The 20,630-nt window shown below is 46.8% G+C and overlaps 1 protein-coding gene across 1 annotated transcript; it reads right to left on the bottom strand.

The window, feature by feature from the left end:
- Nucleotides 1–28: 28 nt before the first annotated feature.
- Ifi35 (interferon induced protein 35) lies at nucleotides 29–20,437 on the bottom strand. The gene is made up of 7 exons (XM_012948152.2): nucleotides 20,155–20,437; nucleotides 1,855–1,953; nucleotides 1,154–1,301; nucleotides 966–1,072; nucleotides 688–874; nucleotides 498–604; nucleotides 29–303 (listed from the first exon to the last, which is right to left on the bottom strand). The coding sequence occupies exons 1-7, from the start codon at nucleotides 20,173–20,175 to the stop codon at nucleotides 112–114; spliced, it is 861 nt and encodes a 286-aa protein (XP_012803606.2). The 5' UTR covers nucleotides 20,176–20,437; the 3' UTR covers nucleotides 29–111.
- Nucleotides 20,438–20,630: the final 193 nt, after the last annotated feature.

Genomic DNA, 20,630 nt, shown 5'->3' with positions numbered 1-20,630 from the left:
TCCTTTCATGAGGAAAATGAGGAAGAACTCCATGCCATACTGGAACTTTTACTGATCTTGGCAGTGTCTGGCAGTTCGTGGTTCCCTGCCCCCGTGGGTGAGCGTGCAGACTTAGGCGCTCTCGGACGTGAAGACCGCCAGGCCTCGCTGTCCTGGGGGCACCACCGCCAGGGCCGCCACCTCGCCGCCTCCCCGGGTGGGCTTCTGGAAGTGGATCTCCAGGACGTCGTGCAGCTCCTGGGCGTCCAGGACGTCGGGAATGTTGAGCACCAGCACCGAGTGGGACGCTGACTGGAACCTGATCTGGAGAAGGGGCCCGGAGATGGACAAGGGCCCTGGGAGCATAGGGGAGAAGGTCCCCCGTGGTCTCACGGGAGGGAGGATCGGGAGGCCCGGAGAGGGGGCTGGTGGGTGGGCCAGCGGGGTTTGGGTGTACTGAGCCTTCCCTGAGCAGGTAGCCAGGCACACAGGTTCCCTGGCCCCACCCGGACACTTACCTCGGCCTTCCGAATCTCCCCGCTCACGTAGGGAGAGACCCTCAGAGGAACCTGCTGCCGGCCCAGCGGCACGCTGAACTGACCAATGCGGCACAGGTGCTGGGCCACTGTGGGGAACCAAGGGTGTTTGGCATCAAGGTGTCTCAGTCGTCTAGAGCCAGACCTCCCACCTTCCCTGCGGGGTCCTTACCCTCTTCCTCAGCAAACCCCAGCATGACATTCCCTTGCAGTAGCTCCCGAGTCTCCACGTCCCCACCCCCATTCCTGGCCTTGCCAAAGAAGATCTCCAACTTGTCCAGCAGCTCCTCCTCAGTCAGCTTGAGTCCAGCGGGAAAGCCGCTGACCAGCACGCTGTGGCTGGCTGGTTTGCTACACACCTAGGGGGACACAGGACAGGCACAGACGTCGTCACCAGGCTCAGGCACGTCCCCCCTCTTGCAATGTCAGAGGACCCTGCCGCTGTGTCACCTGGATGGTGGTCACCGTGGGCAGTCTCAAGGGCTGGACTTGCACCCGCAGTCTGAACTCCTCCATGTCAATCTTATGCTCCAGTTGTTGTAGCACCTGCTCGGCCACTGGGAGGTGGCAGAGTGGGGGAGGACAGGGTCAGCACCGGGAAGCCCACTTCGTTCTCTGAGGCTCCCCACCAGGCTCACCTTTGGGGTCATCAAAGGTGACCAGAGCAGAGCCTCCAGGTAGAGGGCAGCAGATCTTCATGTTGGAAACCAAAGACCGAGACACACTCCTGCCCTGCCTAGTGTGTCCTCGGAAGACCAGAGGGACTTCCGGCACTGGGAATAGGGCCTGGAGGCGAGAGAAGGGAGGTGGACACAGCCTTCACGGGTAGTAGGCAAAGTCTCCACACCCTCTCAGGCAGGAGATGCCCCCCAGTTCCTGTTGATTGTGGCTCAGTGCAGAATGAATGCCTTAGCTGAAAGAAGAGCTGGGGGCTGGAGAGATGGCTCAGCAGTTGGGGCACTTGCCTGCGAAGCCTAAGGACCCAGATTTGGTTCCCCAGAACCCACATAGGCCAGATGTACATGATGGTGTGTGCATCTGGAGTTCATTTGCCATGGCGAGGGACCCTGGGGGGCCCACCTTTTCTCATAAATAAATGAATAAAAATAAAATATTTTAAATAAAATTAAAAAAAAAACTGGGCTGAAAGGAAAAATGCAGGCCAGGCCCACACTGAGCATGGTACATACCAGCTCACACACGTCTGGGAGGTAGGGAGCTTTATTTTACAGAGTTCTCAAGCAACTTGAGGTCACACAGCAAGAAGCGGCAGGACCAGGAAGGGAGCTAAGAACTCCCCAGCTCCAGTCTACTGGCACACCTTTTCTCCCCCACTTACCTTATTTTTGGGGGAGGCCCTGAGCTTGCTCCTCTGCTGCTGCAGCTCCTGCAGCCTCATCTTTAGTCTGGCCTGCTCCTCCTGAAGGGTGCAGAGGGCCTGTTGGGGCAGAAGGGAATAAGTAGAGGCCCTGGGTGAAGGAGGCTTGTTCTGGACTCTCAAGAAGCTGAGGCTTAGCCGGGCGTGGTGATGCACGTCTTTGATCCCAGCACTCGGGAGGCAGAGGTAGGAGGATTGCCATGAGTTCAAGGCCACCCTGAGACTCCATAGTGAATTCCAGGTCAGCCTGGGCTAGAGTGAGACCCTACCTCGAAAAATCGAAAAAAAAAAGAAGCTGAGGCTCGGGCTGGAGAGATGGCTTAGCGGTTAAGCGCTTGCCTGTGAAGCCTAAGGACCTCGGTTTGAGGCTCGATTCCCCAGGACCCACGTTAGCCAGATGCACAAGAGGGCGCACACGTCTGGAGTTCATTTACAGTGGCTGGAGGTCCTGGCACACCTATTCTCTCTCTCTCTCTCTCTCTCTCTCTCTCTCTCTCTCTCTCTCTCCCTCTTTCTCTATCTGTTGCTCTCAAATAAGTAAGTAAAAATAAACAAAATATTTAAAAAGAAGAAGCTGAGGTCCGTTCTCCGACTCCGAACACTCCAAACTCCTTTTTCCTGGCCTCAGTGAGTCCCAGCGCACACCGTGCAGGGACCCAGGGCACGTCTGACCTGTGCAGCTCTCAGAAGGGCTGGAGCCCTTGTGGCAGCTATCAGTGGCTCATGAACCGAGACGAGTGGAGCTCCTGCTATGAGATGCTAGGTCCTGAAACAGCGCAGTAAAAAATGAGGCCCAGCCCTCCGATCTCTACCAAACAGTGGCCAAGACTACACAGTTAGGGCTGACTGAGGAGCAGCAGGAGTATGGAGGAAGGATGGTTCTGTCCCAAAGGGGTTAACATGACTAGGAGGTGTAAGGGATTAGAGTTGCAAAACATCATTACACTATTTGCCAACTTTCTTGTTGTTCTGGAGATTGAGCCCAGGCCCTGGGCCTGCTCTGCACGCATTATCATTGAGCTCTATCTTCTTCTCCTGTTTGCTAATGTTTACCAAATACTTATGATCTCAACTTTTTTTTTCCCCCAGCCCCAGGTGAGGTCACTCTCAAGCCCAGGCTGACCTGGACCTGGAACCCATTCTGTAGACCCAGGCTGGCCTTGAACTCTGCGTCCCAAATGCTGGGATGAAAGGCATACACCACCACGTCTGGCTGAGCTAAACTTTTATGTCTTTTGTTTACTCATTGAGAGACAGTGTCTTGGTGTGTAGCCTTACCTGGCCTGATACTTAACATATAGTTCAGGCTGCCCTAAAACTCACAGTAATCTTCCTGCCTTGAGGTAAGTGGCCAGGTCGGGCCAGGGAACCTGTCTGACTGTTACCTGAGTCTGGGGAAGCTGAGATTACAGGCCTGAGCCACAACCATGCCTATAAACTAAGCCTTTCAAGAGTCCAGGGTGTTCACCGTAACACTGTAGATCCACAGGGGAAACCTTTCTATTTTTATTTCTTTATGTATTTGAGAGAGAGAGGCATATAGAGAGAAAAAAAAAAAAAAGGGCACACCAGGGTGTCTAGCCACTACATACGAACTCCATATCCATTTGCCACTTTGTGCCTCTGGCCTTACCTGGGTCCTGGGAAATCGAACCTTGATCCTTTGGCCTCGCAGGCAAGTGCCTTAACCGCTAAGCCATCTCTCCAGCCCAAGGTAAGGCTTTCTGCGTCACTGCGTCACACTCCCCACTGAGATACTGAGGTACTGTCTTATTCTACAGATGAGGAAACTAACAAATCATGGCGCCTGGGCAGTCTGACTCTAGACCCTTCTTCCCAGCCGTTCTTCCCAGTGGAGGAGTCCAGCACAGGGTGGGAAGTGATTCACACATCTAGTTTGTCCTTACTTATCACTCTTTCCATGCACCAGGCTGGAGTGATTTAAAGCCAGTCCAAACAGAGCACAGGCAGGACAGATGAGGAAATGACACTGCGATACCAACGAATGAACCTTTGTCTGTGGATGGAGCAGGCATTGGCTGGCAGGGCTCAAAATGTGGTTAGCAAACCTGATAAGATTGGCTCAGAGAAGTGTGTCTTGGCTTGGGAAGATGTGCCTCTGTCTTGGCCTTTTCTATATCCCCAGTGTTCAGAAAAGTCCTCAGCACAATGTATGTTTAGGTCTGGTGTGGTGACACATGCCTTTAATCCCAGCACTTGGGAGGCAGAGGTAGGAGGATCACTGTAAGTTCGAGGCCACCCTGAGACTACGCAGTGAACTCCAGGTCAGCCTGAGCTAGAATGAGACCCTACATCAAAAAATCAAAAAGAGGGCTAGAGCTGGCTCAGTGGTTAAACACTTGCCTGTGAAGCCTAAGGACCCCAGTTCGAGGTTCAATTCCCCAGGACCCACGTTAGCCAAGGGGGTGCACACGTCTGGAGTTCATTTGCAGTGGCTGGAGGCCCTGGCGTGCCCATTCTCTCTCTCTCTGCCTCTTTCTCTCTGTCTGTCACTCTCAAATAAATAAATAAAAACTTAAAAAAAAAAAACAACAACAAACAAACGAAACAAAAAACGAGAGCTGGAGAGATGGCTCAGCAGTTAAGGTACTTGCTGACAAAGCCTAATAACCAAGGCTCAATTCCCCAGTACCCACATAAGCCAGATGCAGAAAGTGGCACATGTGTCTGAAGTTCGTTTGCAGTGGCTAGATGCCCTGGCATGCCCACTCTCTCTCTCAAATAAATAAATAAAATACTTAAAAAAAAAACATGTTTAGTAAATGTGTGATGAATGAATGACAGGGTCGAGCATGTTACAGACGGCACTGAAGAGTTTCGTGTAAGCCTGTTCTGGTTCAAGCGGAGGAACAATAGAGTCTGAGCAAATAGTGCCGGCTTATGCATAGTGGAAAAGGTCCGTTCGTTTATGTATCTATTAATACATCTGTACATCAAAGGTTGTATACTCAATGTCTCTAAGGGTTAGTCAGATGATATGAGTAGGTCAAGAGAGCTCCCCAGGACAGTAAGGAGTGGTAGGAACTGGGACAAACTGAAAACATGTCTCTGCTGACATGCAACTTCTCAGCTCTAATCAACTTTTTAATTTATTTATTGTTTTTGGTTTTTCAAGGTAGGGTCTCACTCTAGCCCAGGCTGACCTGGGATTCACTATGTAGTCTCAGGCTGGCCTCGAACTCACAGCAATCCTCCTGCCTCTGCCTCCTGAGTGCTGGGATTAAAGGTGTGCGCCTCCACACCAGGCTTCTAACCAACTTTGTTTGGAGACATGGTTTTAGAATTCTATATCGTCCCTTTTTTCTTTAATTTTATTTATTTATTTATTTATTTGAGAGCGACAGACACAGAGAGAAAGACAGAGAGAGGGAGAGAGAGAGAGAATGGGCGTGCCAGGGCTTCCAGCCTCTGCAAACGAACTCCAGACACGTGCGCCCCCTTGTGCATCTGGCTAACGTGGGTCCTGGGGAACTGAGCCTCGAACCGGGGTCCTTAGGCTTCACAGGCAAGTGCTCAACTGCTAAGCCATCTCTCCAGCCCTTTTCTTGGTTTTTTGAGGTAGGGTCTCACTCTAGTCCAGGCTGACCTGGAATTCACTCTGTATTCTCAGGGTGGCCTCGAACTCACGGCGATCCTCCTACCTCTGCCTCCCAAGTGCTGGGATTAAAGGCAGGTGTCACCATGCCCAGCGAAGTCTAGATTTTTATTTGAAAAAAAAAAATGGCTCAATTAAAAAAAAAAAAGTATGTTGCAGGGCTTGGTAGCCCATGCATTTAATGCCAGCACTTGGGAGGCCAAAATAGGAGAATCTATGAATTCAAAGTCAGCTGGGGCCTCAGAGTCAGTTCCAGGTCAGCTTGGGTTAGAAAGAGACCCTGCAGCAACAACAGCAAAAGTAAAGGGCTGCAGAGATGACTCAGCGCTTAGGGTGCTTCCCTGCAAATACTCAGGTCTGGAGTTTGAATCCCCAGAACATACATAAAGCCACATGCACAAGGTGCATGTGCCTGGAGTTCCTTTGCAATGGCTAGAGGCCCTGGTGTACCCATTTTTTCTCTCTATCTGCCACTTTTGCCCTCTCACTCTCTCAAATAAATAATTTTTTAAATATTTTATTTATTTATTTGAGAGAGAGAAACAGGCAGAAAGAAAGAAAGGAAGGAAGGAAGGAAGGAAGGAAGGAAGGAAGGAAGGAAGGAAGGAAGGAAGGAAGGGAAGGTGTCAGGCGTAGTGGCGCACACCTTTGTTCCCAGCACTCAGAAGGCAGAGTTAGGAGGATTGCTGTGAGTTCAAGGCCACCCTGAGACTACATAGTGAATTCCTGGTCAGCCTGAGCTAGAGTGAGAAAAAAAGAGTCACAGCAAACAAACTCCAGACACACGTGCCCCCTTGTGCATCTGGCTTACATGGGTCCTGGGGAACCAGGGTCCATAGGCTTCGCAGGCAAACACCTTAACCATTAAGCCATTTCCCCAGCCCAACGACAACAAAAAAATTTAATATACTTTATTTATTTATTTGAGAGAGAGAATGGGCACACCAGGCATCCAGCCACTGCAAATGAACTCCAGATGCATGCACCCCCTTGTGCATCTGGCTTATGTGGGTCCTGGAGAGTCAAACAGGGATCCTTTGGCTTTGTAGGCAAATGCTTTAATTACTAAACAATCTCTTCAGCATCCCCCTTCTTTTTCAAATACACTATTTTATTTATTTATTTATTTATTTGGTTCTTGAGGTAGGGTCTCATTCTAGTGCAGGCTGACCTGGAATTCACTATGTAATGAGCTCACGGTGATCTTCCTACCTCTGCCTCCCAAGTGCTGGGAATAAGGACATGTGCCACCATACCTGGTCAGGTATTTTATTTTTATTTATTTATTTGAGAGAGTAGAGAGAGAGAGAGAGAGAATGGGCACACTAGGGCCTCCAGCCACTGCAATAGAACTCCAGACACATGTGCCATCTTGTACACACGTATCACCTTGTGATTATGTGGGAACTAGGAGAACCGAGCCTGGGTCATTTGGCTTTTTAGGCAAGAGCCTTAACCACTTAGCCATCCCTCCAGTACCTTATTTGTTTGTTTGTTTGTTTTTTGAGGTAGGGTTTCACTCTAACCCAGGCTGACCTGGAATTCACTATGTAGTCTCAGGATGGCCTTGAACTCATGGTGATTCTCCTACCTCGGCCTACTGAGTGTTGGGATTAAAGGTGTGTGCCACTATGCCTGGCTTTAAATTTATTTATTTATTCATTTATTTTTGGCTTTGGTTTTTTTGAGGTAGGGTCTCATTCTAGCTCAGGATGACCTAAAATTCACTATGTTGTCTCAGGGTGGTCTTGAACTCATGGCAATCATCCTACCTTTGCCTCCCAAATTGAGATCAAAGGTGTGTTCCAACATGCCCATCTAAATAATTTTTTTGTTTGTCTGTTTGTTTTTGAAGGTAGGGTCTCAGTCTAGCTCAGGCTGACCTCTAATTCACTATGTAATGTCAGGGTGGCCTTGAGCTCACGGTGATCCTCCTACCTCTGCCGCCCGAGTGTTGGGATTAAAGGGGTGTGCCACCATGCTCGGCTAAATAATTTTTAATTTTTTTTGTTTATTTAATTTATTTATTTGAGAGCAACAGACAAACAGAGAAAAACAAGAGGCAGAGAGAGAATAGGCACATCAGGGCCAGATGCATGTGCCAACTTGTGCATCTGGTTTATATGAGTACTGGGGAATCAAGCCTCAAACTGGGGTCCTTAGGTTTCACAAGCAAGTGCTTAACCGCTAAGCCATCTCTCCAGCCCCAATAATTTTTTTTAAGTAAAAATAGGTCTGGAAAAGGAAGGGTAGGACTTCTTACAATGTGCTCCTCCAGACACAAAATGGCCTGGATATCCATGACCTCACAGTGCCTGACACTACCTACACAAGACCATCATACTAGGAGGAAAAGATCATGACATCAAAATAAAAGAGATTGAGATGGGGAGGGGATATGCTGGAGAGTGGGGTCTCAAAGGGGAAAGTCGGGGGAGGGAGGGAATTACCATGGGATGTTGTTTACAATCATAGAAGTTATCAATAAAAAATAAATAAATAAATAAGTAAATAGGGCTGAGGAGATAACTGAACAATTAAGAGCAAGTGCAAGCAGGAGCACCTGAGGAGGCCTGAGAGAACACTCTGAGTTTGATCCCCAGGACAGGCATAAAGAGCTGGACATGGTCACAGTGCATTGAACCTCAGTTCTGAAGGAGACTCAGGAATTGCTGGAGGCCAGGCACTATGGCGCATGTCTCTAATCCCAGCACACCGGAGGCAGAGGTAGGAGGATTGCCGTGAGTTCAAGGCCACCCTGAGACTACAATAGTGAATTCCAGGTCAGCCAGGCCTAGAGTGAGACCCTACCTCAAAAAAGCAAGAAAAAACAAAAGCAAAAAAAAAAAAAAAAAACAAACCAACCAGCTACTGTAGTAGCTTACACCTGTGCTCTCAGTATTCAGGAGGCTAAAAGCCAAAGAATCACTTTGAGTCTGAAACCAGCCTCAGCTGCACACTGAGCTCTAGGACAGCCCAGGCTATAGAGAGAGTGGTTAAGGCTGGAGAGAATGGCTCAGCGGTTATGGTGTTTGCCTGCAAAGCCTAACAACGAGGGTTCAATTCCCCAGGACCCACGTAAGTCAGATGTATAAGGTGGCATTTGCATCTGCAGTTCATTTGTTGTGGCTAGAGGCCCTGGCATGCCCATTCTTTTTCACTCTATCTGCCTCTCTCTCTCCCAAATAAATACATATATTTTTAAGAAAATCTGGCCAGGCGTGGTGTACATGCCTTTAATCCTACCACGTGGGAGGCAAAGGTAGGAGGACTGCTGTGAGTTTGAGGCCATTCTAAAACTAATTCCAAGTGAGCCTGGGCTAGTAGAGCAAGACCCTACCTCGAACAACTAAAAAAAAAATAAAGGAAAGAAAAGAAAATCTGAGCTGGGCATGATGGTGCATGCCTTTAATTTCAGCACTTGCAAGGCAGAGGTAGGAGGATCGCTGTGAGTTTGAGGCCACCCTGAGACTACAGAGTGCATTCCAAGTCAGCCTGGGCCAGTGTGAAACCCTACCTTGAAAAACCAAAAACAAAAAAAAGAAAGAAAGAAAGAAAATCTGGTCATGATAACAGGATGAACTAGAATGAGAACTTTGGAATGAGTAAACACACCCAGATTCCATTGCTCTGATGCCAACCCATGCGACAGGAGCTAACCTGGGCTCTGGGCAGGGCACAGAGGGATCGTAGACAGATGAGCTCAAGTGGTTTTTGTTTTTTGGGTTTTTTGTTTGTTTGTTTGTTTCCTTTTTGGGTTTTCAAGGTAGGGTTTCGCTCTAGCCCAGGCTGACCTGGAATTCACTATGTAGTCTCAGGCTGGCCTTGAACTCATGGCGATCCTCCTACCTCTGCCTCCCAAGTACTGGGATTAAAGGCGTGAGCCACAGATCAGATGAATTCATTTTACAAGTAAAGGCCTCAAAACTGCATGGAACCTTGCAATAAGCAGAGAGATGGTTTTTCCACATCTCTCTTTTTTTTTTTTTAAATATCTTTTTTAATTTAATGATTTATTTATTTATTTATTTGAGAGCGACAGACATAGAGAGAAAGACAGATAGAGGGAGAGAGAGAGAATGGGCGCGCCAGGGCTTCCAGCCTCTGCAAACGAACTCCAGATGTGTGCGCCCCCTTGTGCATCTGGCTTACGTGGGACCTGGGGAACTGAGCCTCGAACCGGGGTCCTTAGGCTTCACAGGCAAGCGCTTAACCGCTAAGCCATCTCTCCAGCCCTCCACATCTCTCTTTAATCCCAGCACTTGGGAGGCCAGGAAGGAGGCTCTCTGTGAGTTTGAGGCCAGCCTGACAATACAGAGTGAGTTCCAGGTCAGCCTGAGCTAGAATGAGACTCTACCCCAAAAGAAAAAAAAAAAAAAAAGCTACCTCTGCTTCCCGAGAGCTGGGATTAAAGGCATGAATCACCACACCTGGCTAATACATATATATATGGAGAGAGAGAGAGAGAGAGACAGAGAGAGAGAAAGAGAGTCAAAGGTGGCTGGGTATGGTGGTGCCTAGCACTCTGAAGGCAGAGGTAAGAGGATCACTATGAGTTCAAGGTCAGAGTAGGACTACAGAGTGAGTTTCAGGTCAGCCTAGGCTAATGTGAGGTCTCTACCCTGAAAAACAAAAAGGAGAAACAAGACCAGAGGTTCATGTATTGACAATCCTCACTCTGTAATGGTCCAATCACGCTAAAGTGATTTGCTTTCGGTATAACGTGTACTTTGAAGTTTGATCTTTTCCTGAGCTATTGTATGTGATATGATACTCTGCTGACCACAAGGAGCTGTGTGATCACACAGTAAAGATCTGATATGCAAGTGTTAAAACATGATGTTGCAACAGTCTTCAACCATGATGTTGCATGTAAAGAGTATTTATTCAATGCCTTTTCCTGTCCATTTCTCTCTCTCTCTCTCTCTCTTTCTGTACTCCTTCCTTCCCTCTCTCCCCTCCTTTCTATATATTTATTTATTTGCAAGGAGAAAGGGACAGAGGGAATTCTTGCCAGTGTAACTGAATTCCAGGCGCATGCACCATTCTACATTTGGTTTTATGTGGGTCCTGGGGAATTGAACTCCACCATCAGGCACCCCTAACTACTGAGCCATTTCTCCAGCTATCCCCTTCACCTTTTTTTTTTTTTTTCGAGGTAGGGTCTCAATCTAACCCAGGGCTGACTTGGACTTCACTCTGTATTCTCAGGGTGCCCTTGAACTCACGGCAATCCTTCTACCTCTGCCTCCCAAGTGTTTGGATGAAGGGCATGTGCCTCCATGCCCGGCTTCTTCCCCCCATCCTTTTTTTAAAAAAAATTTTATTTATTTATTTGTAAACTTATTTGAGAGAGAGAGAGAGAGAGAGAGAGAGAGAGAGAGAGAGAGAGAGAGAGAGGGTGTGTAGGTGTGCCAGGGCCTCCAACCACTGCAAACAAATTCCAGACGCACGCGCCCCATTGTGTCGAACTGGGATCCTTTGGCTTTGCAGGCAAAAGCCTTAACCACTAAGCCGTCTCTCCAACCCCTTCCCCCAACCCTTTTTCGAGAGAGAGAGAAAGAGGAAAAGAGAGAGGGCACATCAGGGCCTTCAGCAGCTGCAAATGAACTCCAGAGGTGTGCGCCCCCTTGTGTGCATGTGCAACATTACACATTTGTGTTACTGTGCATCTGGTTTATATGGGACCTGGAGATTCAAAGATGAGTTCTTAGGCTTTGCAGGCAAGTGCCTTAATCACTAAGCCATCTCTTCAACCTATTTTGTTTCTTTGAGGTAGGGTTTTGTTCTAATCCAGGCTGACCTGGAATTCACTGTGTAGTTTTAGACTAGCCTCACAGTGATCCTTGTACCTCAGCCTCCCTAGTATGTGTGTTTGTGTGTGTGTATATATATACATATATGTGGTGGTTTGATTCAGGTGTCCCCCATAAACTTAGGTGTTCTGAATGCTAGGTTCCCAGCTTATGGAAATTTTGGAATTTATACCTGCTGGAGATGGTGTATTGTTGGGGGCAGGCTTATGGTTATTATAGCCACTTTCCCCATGCCAGTGTGTGGCACGCTCTCCTGTTGCTATGGTCCACCTTATGTTGGCCAGGAGGTGGAGGCACACACACACTGCAAACGAACTTCAGATGCATGCACCCTGTTGCAGTCTGGGTCGCATTGCTGTTAGAAATCACCCAACCAAGAGTAGCTTCTGGGAAAAAGAGGTTTTATTTGGCTTACAGGCTTGAGGGGAAGCTTCACGATGGCAGGGGGAAACGATGGCATGAGCAGAGGGTGGACATCACCCCCCTGGCCAACATAAGATGGAACACAGCAACAGGTGGGTGTGCCAAACACTGGCATGGGGAAACTGGCTATAAAGCCCTTAAGCCCGCCCCCAACAATACACTCCCTCCAGGAGGCATTAATTCCCAAATATCCATCAGCTGGGAACCTAGCATTCAGAACACCTAAGTTTATGGGGGACACCTGAATCAAACCACCACATTATGCCCCTGGCCCCCATAAACTGATATCCATACATGATGTAAAATACAATGCATTCATCTCATTTTAAAAGTCCCCATAGTTTTATCAATTCCAGTGATGTTCATATATCCCCATAGTTCAAGATCTTTTAACTGAGCCATAATACCAAAATATAACCTCAAAAAACCCATAATGGCACAGAATAAATATTCACACTGCAATAGATGGCATTGGGCATAGCAAAGAAACATTCTACCAATACAAGATTTAAAACAACCAGGGCAAACATCAAACTCTGTAGCTTCAAGTCCAGCAACTCTAGCCAGTGACAAATCTTCAAGTCTGATAATTCTAACCAGCAACAAGTCTCTGGCATTCCAATTCCGCCCCTCCAGCTAGGCTACTCACAGTCCTGGGAAACTTCATCAGGGCCGGCAGCTCCTCGGCAGCCATCTCACAGTCCCGGCATCTCCACTGGGTCTCCACTGCAAGCCACGGTTCGTCCTCATGGCCCCATGGGGTCTCTATGCAGGCAACCAGCAAACCTGCTTCACACTGCCCATGGCCATTTCCAAAACACAAGACCGTGTTGCAAACTCAATGACCCTCTTTCCAGCATTTCTTATACTCCATGATACCAGGTAGGGTGCCAATTTGTTAATCCAGGGGGGAATAAAGCAGACTTTGAAGAACAGGACACTCCTTGAGCACTCAGGCCCCTTCAAAAGAGTCTACATTCTTCTTGTTGCCCCAGCGCAGGTCAGCTAGCCCAGTCTCAAAGGTTGTAATCTCTCAGTTGCAGCTGAACGGGCAGCAGTTCACCCAAAGATGTTCCTTTCTGTGCCATATCCCTCTGCACACACCAGTTCATTTCTACACTAAGCAACCCTGCACAACTTCTCAGGACATGGGCACAAGAGCAAGCTTCTCACACAAACTGCTAGCCCAGTCCAGGCACAGCTCTTTCTCACCCTCATAAACCAAACCTCACAGTCCATAGTTCTTACTGCCTTCAGGTCTTTCAGCTCAGACCAGAACAGTCCATCAAGCTGTACTTACAGCACTGCAAGGCATCTCTTAGGCCAAGGTTTCAAATCCTCCCACATTCCTCTTGAAAATCAGCTCCAAAAGGCCGAAGCCACACAGTCAGGTGTCTAGCAGCAATCCCACTCCTCGGTACCACTTTACTGTTGCAGTCTGGGTCGCATTGCTGTTAGAAATCACCCAACCAAGAGTAGCTTCTGGGAAAAAGAGGTTTATTTTGGCTTGCAGGCTTGAGGGGAAGCTTCACGATGGCAGGGGGAAACGATGGCATGAGCAGAGGGTGGACATCACCCCCTGGCCAACATAAGATGGAACACAGCAACAGGAGGGTGTGCCAAACACTGGCATGGGGAAACTGGCTATAAAGCCCTTAAGCCCGCCCCCAACAATACACTCCCTCCAGGAGGCATTAATTCCCAAATATCCATCAGCTGGGAACCTAGCATTCAGAACACCTAAGTTTATGGGGGACACCTGAATCAAACCACCACACACCCCTTTCTGCATCTGGCTTATATGGATCCTAGTGAGTCGAACCAGGATCCTTGGGCTTCGTAGGCAAACGCCTTAACCGCTAAGCCATCTCTCCAGCCTCCACATGTGGGTTTTTGTTACGCTGTGGATCTACCACATGGATGCTGACACTAACTTCAGACCTGCTACTTGTGTAGTTTCCTTACACTCGGGGTAACCATGAGTGTAACCCTCTTCATTACTCATTTCTCTTCTGAATTTCTCTCTTTTTTTTGTTTTTGTTTGTCGAGGTAGGTTCTCACTCTAACTCATGCTGACCTGGATGTCACTATGTCATCTCAGGGTGGCCTCGAACTCATGGCAATCCTCCTACCTCTGCCTCCCAATGCTTCAATTAAAGGTGTGCACCACCATGCCCAGTTTATTAATTCTTTATGAAAGGTAGGAAAGAACCCACCACATCCCAGTTAATATGAATATGAATATGAATATTTAAAAAAATATTCACCTAAATATGTCCATATCTAATTAAAAACAAATAAAAATTAAAATAAATTTATTCAGGGCTGGAGAGATGGCTCAGTGGTTAAGGTGCTTGCCTCCAAAGCCTAATAACCTGGGTTCAATTCCCCAGCACACATGTAAAGCCATATGCACAAAGTGACACATGTGTCAAGTTCATTTGAATGGCCCATTCTCTCTTTCATCTCTCTCTGGTTGTAAACATATATATTTCATTTTTTGGGGGGGAGGTTCCAGGTAGGGTCTCACTTTATCTCAGGCTGACCTGGAATTCATTTGGTAGTCTCAGGGTGGCCTCCAACTCATGACAACCCTCCTACCCCTGTCTACCAAGTGCTGGGATTAAAGGCGTGTGCCACCATGCCCGGCTCAATAAAAATTTTTTTTTTAATATTATTCACTGGAGCTGGAGGAATGGCTCTCCAGTTAAGGTATTTGCTTGTAAAGCAAAGGGAACCAGGTTTGATTCCCCAGGACCCACATTAGACAGATGCACAAGAGGGCACATGAGTCTGGAGTTCATTTGCAGTGAGTGGAGGCCCTGGCACACCCATTCTCTCTCTCTCCCTTTTCTCTTTCAGATAAATAAATAAAAATTAAATATTAAAAAAATTATTCACTGGGCATGGTGGCACAAGCCTTTAATCCAAGCACTTGGTAGACAGAGGTAGGAAGATTGTCATGAGTTGGAGGCCACCCTGAGACTACCAAATGAATTCCAAGTCAGCCTGAGCTAGAGTGAGACTTCATCTCAGGAAAAAAAAAGAAAAAAAGGAAAAAGAAAGAAAGAGAGGGAGGGAGGGAGGGAAGGGAGAAGGAAGGAAGGAAGAAGGATTGGAGAGATGGCTTAGCATTTAAGCGTTTGCCTGTGAAGTCTAAGGATTCCGGTTTGAGGCTCAATTCCCTAGTACCCACTTAAGCCAGATGCACAGGTGGCACATGCATCTGGAGTTCATTTGAAGTGGCTAGAAGCCCTGGTGCGCCCATTCTCTCTCTCTCTGCCTCTTTTTCTCTCTGTGTCTCTCAGATAAATAAATAAATAAATAAATAAATAAATAAATAAAACAAAAAAAGAATGAGTCTCAATATTAATAAAAGAAAGAAAAAGATTGAGAGAGAGAGAGAGAGGGAGAGAGGGAAAGGGCTGGAGAAATGGCTTAGCAGTAAAGGTGTCTGCCTGTGAAGCTGAAGTTTCCATGTTTGATTCCCCAGGACCCATGTAAACCAAATGCACAAGGGGCACATGTGTCTGGAGTTCGTTTGCAGTGGCTGGAGGTCCTGACACGCCCATTCTCTCTCTCTCTGACTCTTTCTCTCTCTCAGATAAATATGTGTGTGTGTGTGTGTGTGTGTGTGTGTGTGTGTGTATTTTTTTTAAAAGGACAATCAAGCAAAGTAAAAAGCCTGTTTGAAACACCAGTCTGTGCCAGATAGAGTTGTGCACACCCTTAATGTCAGCACTCAGGAGGTAGAGGTAGGAGGATCACCACAAGTTCAAAGCCACCCTGAGACTACATAGTGAATTACAGGGCAGCCTGGGCTAGAGTAAAACAACCTTGAAAAACCAAAATCAAATCAAAACAAAACAAAAAATAGTTTGGAGAGTTGGAGTTCTGAAAAAAGTTGTAAATAGTACTTTTTCCTGCAATGCTAGATAGAGATTAAAGCCAGGACCACATACATATTCAAGTACTGCACCAACTGAGCTATATTCACAGCCTAGCACAAGGAGGCGCATGCATCTGGAGTTTCTTTACAGCGGCTACTATTTATTTTATTTTTTTGTTTTTGTTTTTAGAGATAGGGTCTTGCTTCAGGCCAGGCTGACCTGGAATTCATTATGTCATCTCAGGGTGGCCTCAAACTCACCACGATCCTCCTATCACTGCTTCCCGAGTGCTGGGATTAAAGGTGTGCGCCCCCCACGCCTGGCTTTACAAAGGCTACTGTTATTAATAACATGCATTAGTAGCTTCTATTTTCAGATGACTGACTACTGGGGTGACTCAAAGCTCATCAAGAGCCAGGTATGGTGCATAAGCTTTTAATCCCAGCACTTGGGAGGCAGAGGTAGGAGGATGGCTGTGAGTTTGAGGCCAGCCTGAGACTACACAGTGAATTCCCGGTCAGCCTGGGTTAGAGAGACCCTACCTTGAAGAAAAAAAAAAAAAAGCTCATCATGGTGGTCAAGGTGCAGAGAAGAACTAACAGTGGAGTGTTCAGCACTAAGTGAGACATTTCTATCGTACTCTCTACAGCTCAGGGACCATTGGGGAGGAGGTGTTGGAAAGAATGTCGGGGCAAAGGAAGTGGAGAAGGGCTTTGGGATACTGTCTACTAGATATAAAATGGTCATAGTATTCACGACCTCACAGTAGCTAACGTTACCTACACAAGCCCTGCATAATAGCCTGGGAGAAATGATGACATCAAAATAGAAGAGAAAAAAAAAACAAAAACATTAAAAAAAAAAAAAAACAGAGACAAAAAAAAAAATAGAAGAGATACTAGTCAGAAAGAAGGGATTCTGGGCTGGAGAAAGGCTCAGTGGTTAAGGCACTTGGCTGAAAAGCCTAACAACCTGGGTTTAATTTTCCAATTCCCAAAAAACTCTATGTACAAATCAGTGTATGCATCTGAAGTTCGTTGGCAGTGGCTAGAGTCCTCTCTCCTTGCAAATAAACACATAAAAATATTTTTTTAAATTATTTAAAATACCGGACCAGGACTGGAGAGATGGTTTAGCGGTTAAGGTGTTTGCCTGCAAAGCCAAAGGATCCCAGTTCAATTCTCCAGGAGCCAAGTAAGCCAGATGCACAAGAGGTGCATGCATCTGGAGTTCCTTTATAGCAGCTAGATGCCCTGGCGTGCCCATTCTCTCTCTCTTCTCTCTCACTCTCTCTGCCTCTCAAATGAATAAAATATACTAAAAAAATAAAGTAAAATAAAATACTGGGCCAGGCATAGTGGTGCACACCTTTAATCCCAGCACTCGGGAGGCAGAGGTAGTGCTGTGAGTTTGAGGCGAGCCTGAAATTACAGAGTAAGTTCCAGGTCAGCCTGGGCGAGAGTGAGACTCTACTATCTAGAAAAAATAAAAAAGTAAAAACAAGTAAAACACCTACAGATATAGAGCACTCAATAGAGGTTATGTTATGCGGTTTTTAAAAAATATATATATATTTGTTTTATTTTATTTTAAAAAAATTAAATATTTTTTGTTTATTTTAATTTATTTATTTGAGAGTGACAGAGAAAGAAGCAGAGAGAGAGAGAATGAGTGCCCCAGGGCTTCCAGCCACTGCAAACCAACTCCAGACGAGTGCGCCCCCTTGTGCATCTGGCTAATGTGGGTCCTGGGGACTCAAGCCTTGAACCGGGGTCCTTAGGCTTCACAGGCAAGTGCTTAACTGCTAAGCCATCTTTCCAGCCCTATTTCTTTCTTTCTTTCTTTCTTTTTTTTTTTTGAGTTAGGGTTTAACTCTAGGTCAGGTTGACCTGGAATTCACCACGTTGTTTTAGGGTGGCCTCGAACTCTTCATGGTCCTCTTAGCTCTGCCTCCCAAGTAATGGGATTAAAGGCGTGCGCCACCACGCCCGGCTAACAAATATTTTTTATTAGTTTATTTGTAAGCAGAGAGAGAAGACAGATGACAGAGAGAAAGGGCATGTAGGGCCTCCAGCTACTGCAAACAAACTCCATGTCCCACATTGTGAATCTGGCTTTACGTAGGTACTGGGGAATCAAACCTGGATTGTAAGACTTTGTAGGCAAACAACTTAACTCTAACTCATCTCTCCAGCCCTGGTTTAAGTTTTTACTTAATTTATGGATTATTAATTATGTATTAATTTATGGATTAGTCTAATTGGTATAATCTTTTTTTATCTGTGTGTATGTGAGATCAGAGGATAACCTCATGGTCTTGGTCCTCTCATACCTCATTTGAGACAGGGTCCTCTCGTACCTTGCCACTGGGAAGGCCAAAAGCTTGTGAGCTTCAGGATTCTACTGGCTATCACACTTTGCTGTAGGGCTGTGGGCACTTTGCATCCACCTTTACATGAGTGCTGTGGACAGTTGGCAGAGTTGTGAAGCAAGCTCCTTTAACCACTAAGGTATCTCCTCAGCTTTTTTTATATTTTTTTTTTGTCATTTTTATTTCTTTATTTGAGAGTGACAGAGAGAGAGGGAGAGAAAGAGACAGATAGAAAGGGAATGGGCGCGCCAGGGCTTCCAGCCACTGCAAACGAACTCCAGACGCGTGCGCCCCCTTGTGCATCTGGCTAACGTGGGTCCTGGGGAACCGAGCCTCGAACCGGGGTCCTTAGGCGTCACAGGCAAGTGCTTAACCGCTAAGCCATCTCTCCAGCCCCTCCTCAGCTTTTTTTAAAATTTAAATTTAATTAATTAATTAATTTCATTTTTTTGAGGTAGGGTCTCACTCTAGCTCAGGTTGATCTGGAATTCATTATGTAGGCTCAGGATGGCCTTGAACTCACAGTGATTCTGCTACCTCTGCTGCTTTTTTTTTTTGTTTTGTTTTGAGAGATAGAGAAAGAGAATGGGCACGTCAGGGCCTTTCAGCTGCTGTGAACAAACTCCAGACCTGTGTGCTCCTTTGTGGGCATGCATGGCATTGCATGCTTTCATCACTGTTGCATCTGGCTGTATGTGGGATCTGGAGGATTTGAACAGGAGTTCTTGGGCTTTGCAGGCACGCGCCTTAACTGCTAAGCCATCTCTCAAATAAATAAATTAAATTAAAAAATTATTTATTTATTTAAGAGAAAAAGCGTGAAAGAATGGGGGTGCTAGGGCCTCTATAGCCACTACCAATGAACTCCAGACACATGCACCACTTTGTCCATCTGGCTTTACGTGGGTACTCGGGATTCAAACCTGTGTCCTTTGGCTTTGCAGGCAAGCACCTTAACTGCCGAGCCACTTCTCCAGCCCTGTTTTGTTTTTTAGATAGGGCAATCCTTGTGTGAGCCACCAACACAGTGGCTGGTAGTGAGGAAGTTTAACATCATTCCCACATCACAATAGGTGAAGAAAAGAGGATTGATTATTAGGCTGTGAATTTAGGTGACTGAAAACCTGACCATGGTGACACACACCTAATCCCAGCACCACTGGTGAGGGTGAGATAAGAGGATCCCTGTGAGTTTGAAGCCAGCCAGGGCTACAGTGTGAGTTCCAAGGCTAATGATTTGTGCAAGGTAGCAACATAATTTGAATGAACTAGGGTTTGAAACCAGGAAGACTGGCTTCAGAACCAATACTTTTTCTTATTACATTTGAAGGGCATGTGAAAAATCTCCAATTGCGGGAACTCTGTATTTGTAACAGGAAGAGAAAAACTGAGAAAACCCGAGAGGGTGAGATTGGTTTCTTTCTCAGTGGTTGCTGTCCACTGCAGGGAGGGTGGTGCACTCGTCAGGGGCTCATGGGAAAGGCCTTCTTCACAGCTCATCTAGCAGCTCTGGGGCCGCAGGGTCACGGGAAGTTAGCCCTCACCTCAGCACTCCTTCCAGCCCAGGAAAGACCTATGGTCATGTTGAGGAGAGGGAGGAAGGTTTTGGCTGGGAGATACCTCAGGAGATAAGACAGCACTCATTAGAGCAGTTACTTGAGTTACAGAACCCTTTGACTAATGGAAAGCATGAATTATTTTTCTTTCTTTTTTTTAAAGATTTATTTATTTGAGACAGAGATATGGGGGGAGAGTGAGAATGGGCACGCCAGGGCCTCTAGGCACTGCAAATAAACTCCAGATGCATGTGCCATCATGTGCATCTGGCTCACGTAGGACGTGGAAAATTGAACCTGTGTCCTTAGGCTTTGCAGACAAACGCTGTAACCGTAAGCCATTTTTCCAGCCCAGTCTTTTTTTTTAAAAAAGCATGGACACACATATTTATACAAAGAATTAACAAAGTTCTGTCAACAGGTTTTAAGAATTTTTTTTTTTTGTCTTTTAGGTCAGTTAATGCAAGGGAGAGCCAACCCCAGTTCTGTTTCTCAGGCCCTTCAGCATGTCTAAAAGATGGCCAGGTTCCTGGTCAAAAACGCTTCTCTGCATTTCCCCCCTCCGGCAACACCAGACCCCCTTACTTACAGCATCTATGGTCACTGGCATGAGTGTTTGGTGACAGCCGAGGCTTCAGAACCGGGCACAGAACAGCAGAAATCACTTTTGCTTGTACTTTTAGGGGCTCCAACAGATCCAGAAACACCCTTCAGGAAAGCTCTACATGCAGGTTATTTGCTTCCACTTTCGTTTCTGTGAATGTCTTCCAGGAAGTTCATTCACTCCCAGCCTGGACTTCCCCACCCCTGGGAGGAGCCTTCCAGGCCTTCAAAGCTGGCTACCCAGCATGAGCTTCTCCTCCCGCAAAGCCACATCACAGGCCACACGCAGCAAAGACCATGCTGACTCTGAGCCCCCTCTCCAGCTAGTCAATTCTAGCACAGCCCAGTGGTATACTTGGTTGCGCTTGTGCTGGGATTAAAGGCATGCCTGGCCTTTGTTGCTTATTTTGAGGTATTATTTCACTGTAGCTCAGGCTGGCCTTGAACTCATGGTAATCCTCC

This window comes from Jaculus jaculus, chromosome 9 (genome assembly GCF_020740685.1).
Source record: "Jaculus jaculus isolate mJacJac1 chromosome 9, mJacJac1.mat.Y.cur, whole genome shotgun sequence".
NCBI lineage: Eukaryota > Metazoa > Chordata > Mammalia > Rodentia > Dipodidae > Jaculus > Jaculus jaculus.
This window is presented reverse-complemented; position numbering and strand designations above follow the sequence as displayed.

Coding starts and splice junctions, on each gene's coding strand:
- Ifi35 (XM_012948152.2), bottom strand. CDS start 20,175: ATGCCAGTGACCATAGATGCT. Junction 1,954..20,154: donor TGCCAGTGACCATAGATGCT/GTAAGTAAGGGG, acceptor CTGCCCCAACAG/GCCCTCTGCACCCTTCAGGA. Junction 304..497: donor GGGAGATTCGGAAGGCCGAG/GTAAGTGTCCGG, acceptor CCCCTTCTCCAG/ATCAGGTTCCAGTCAGCGTC.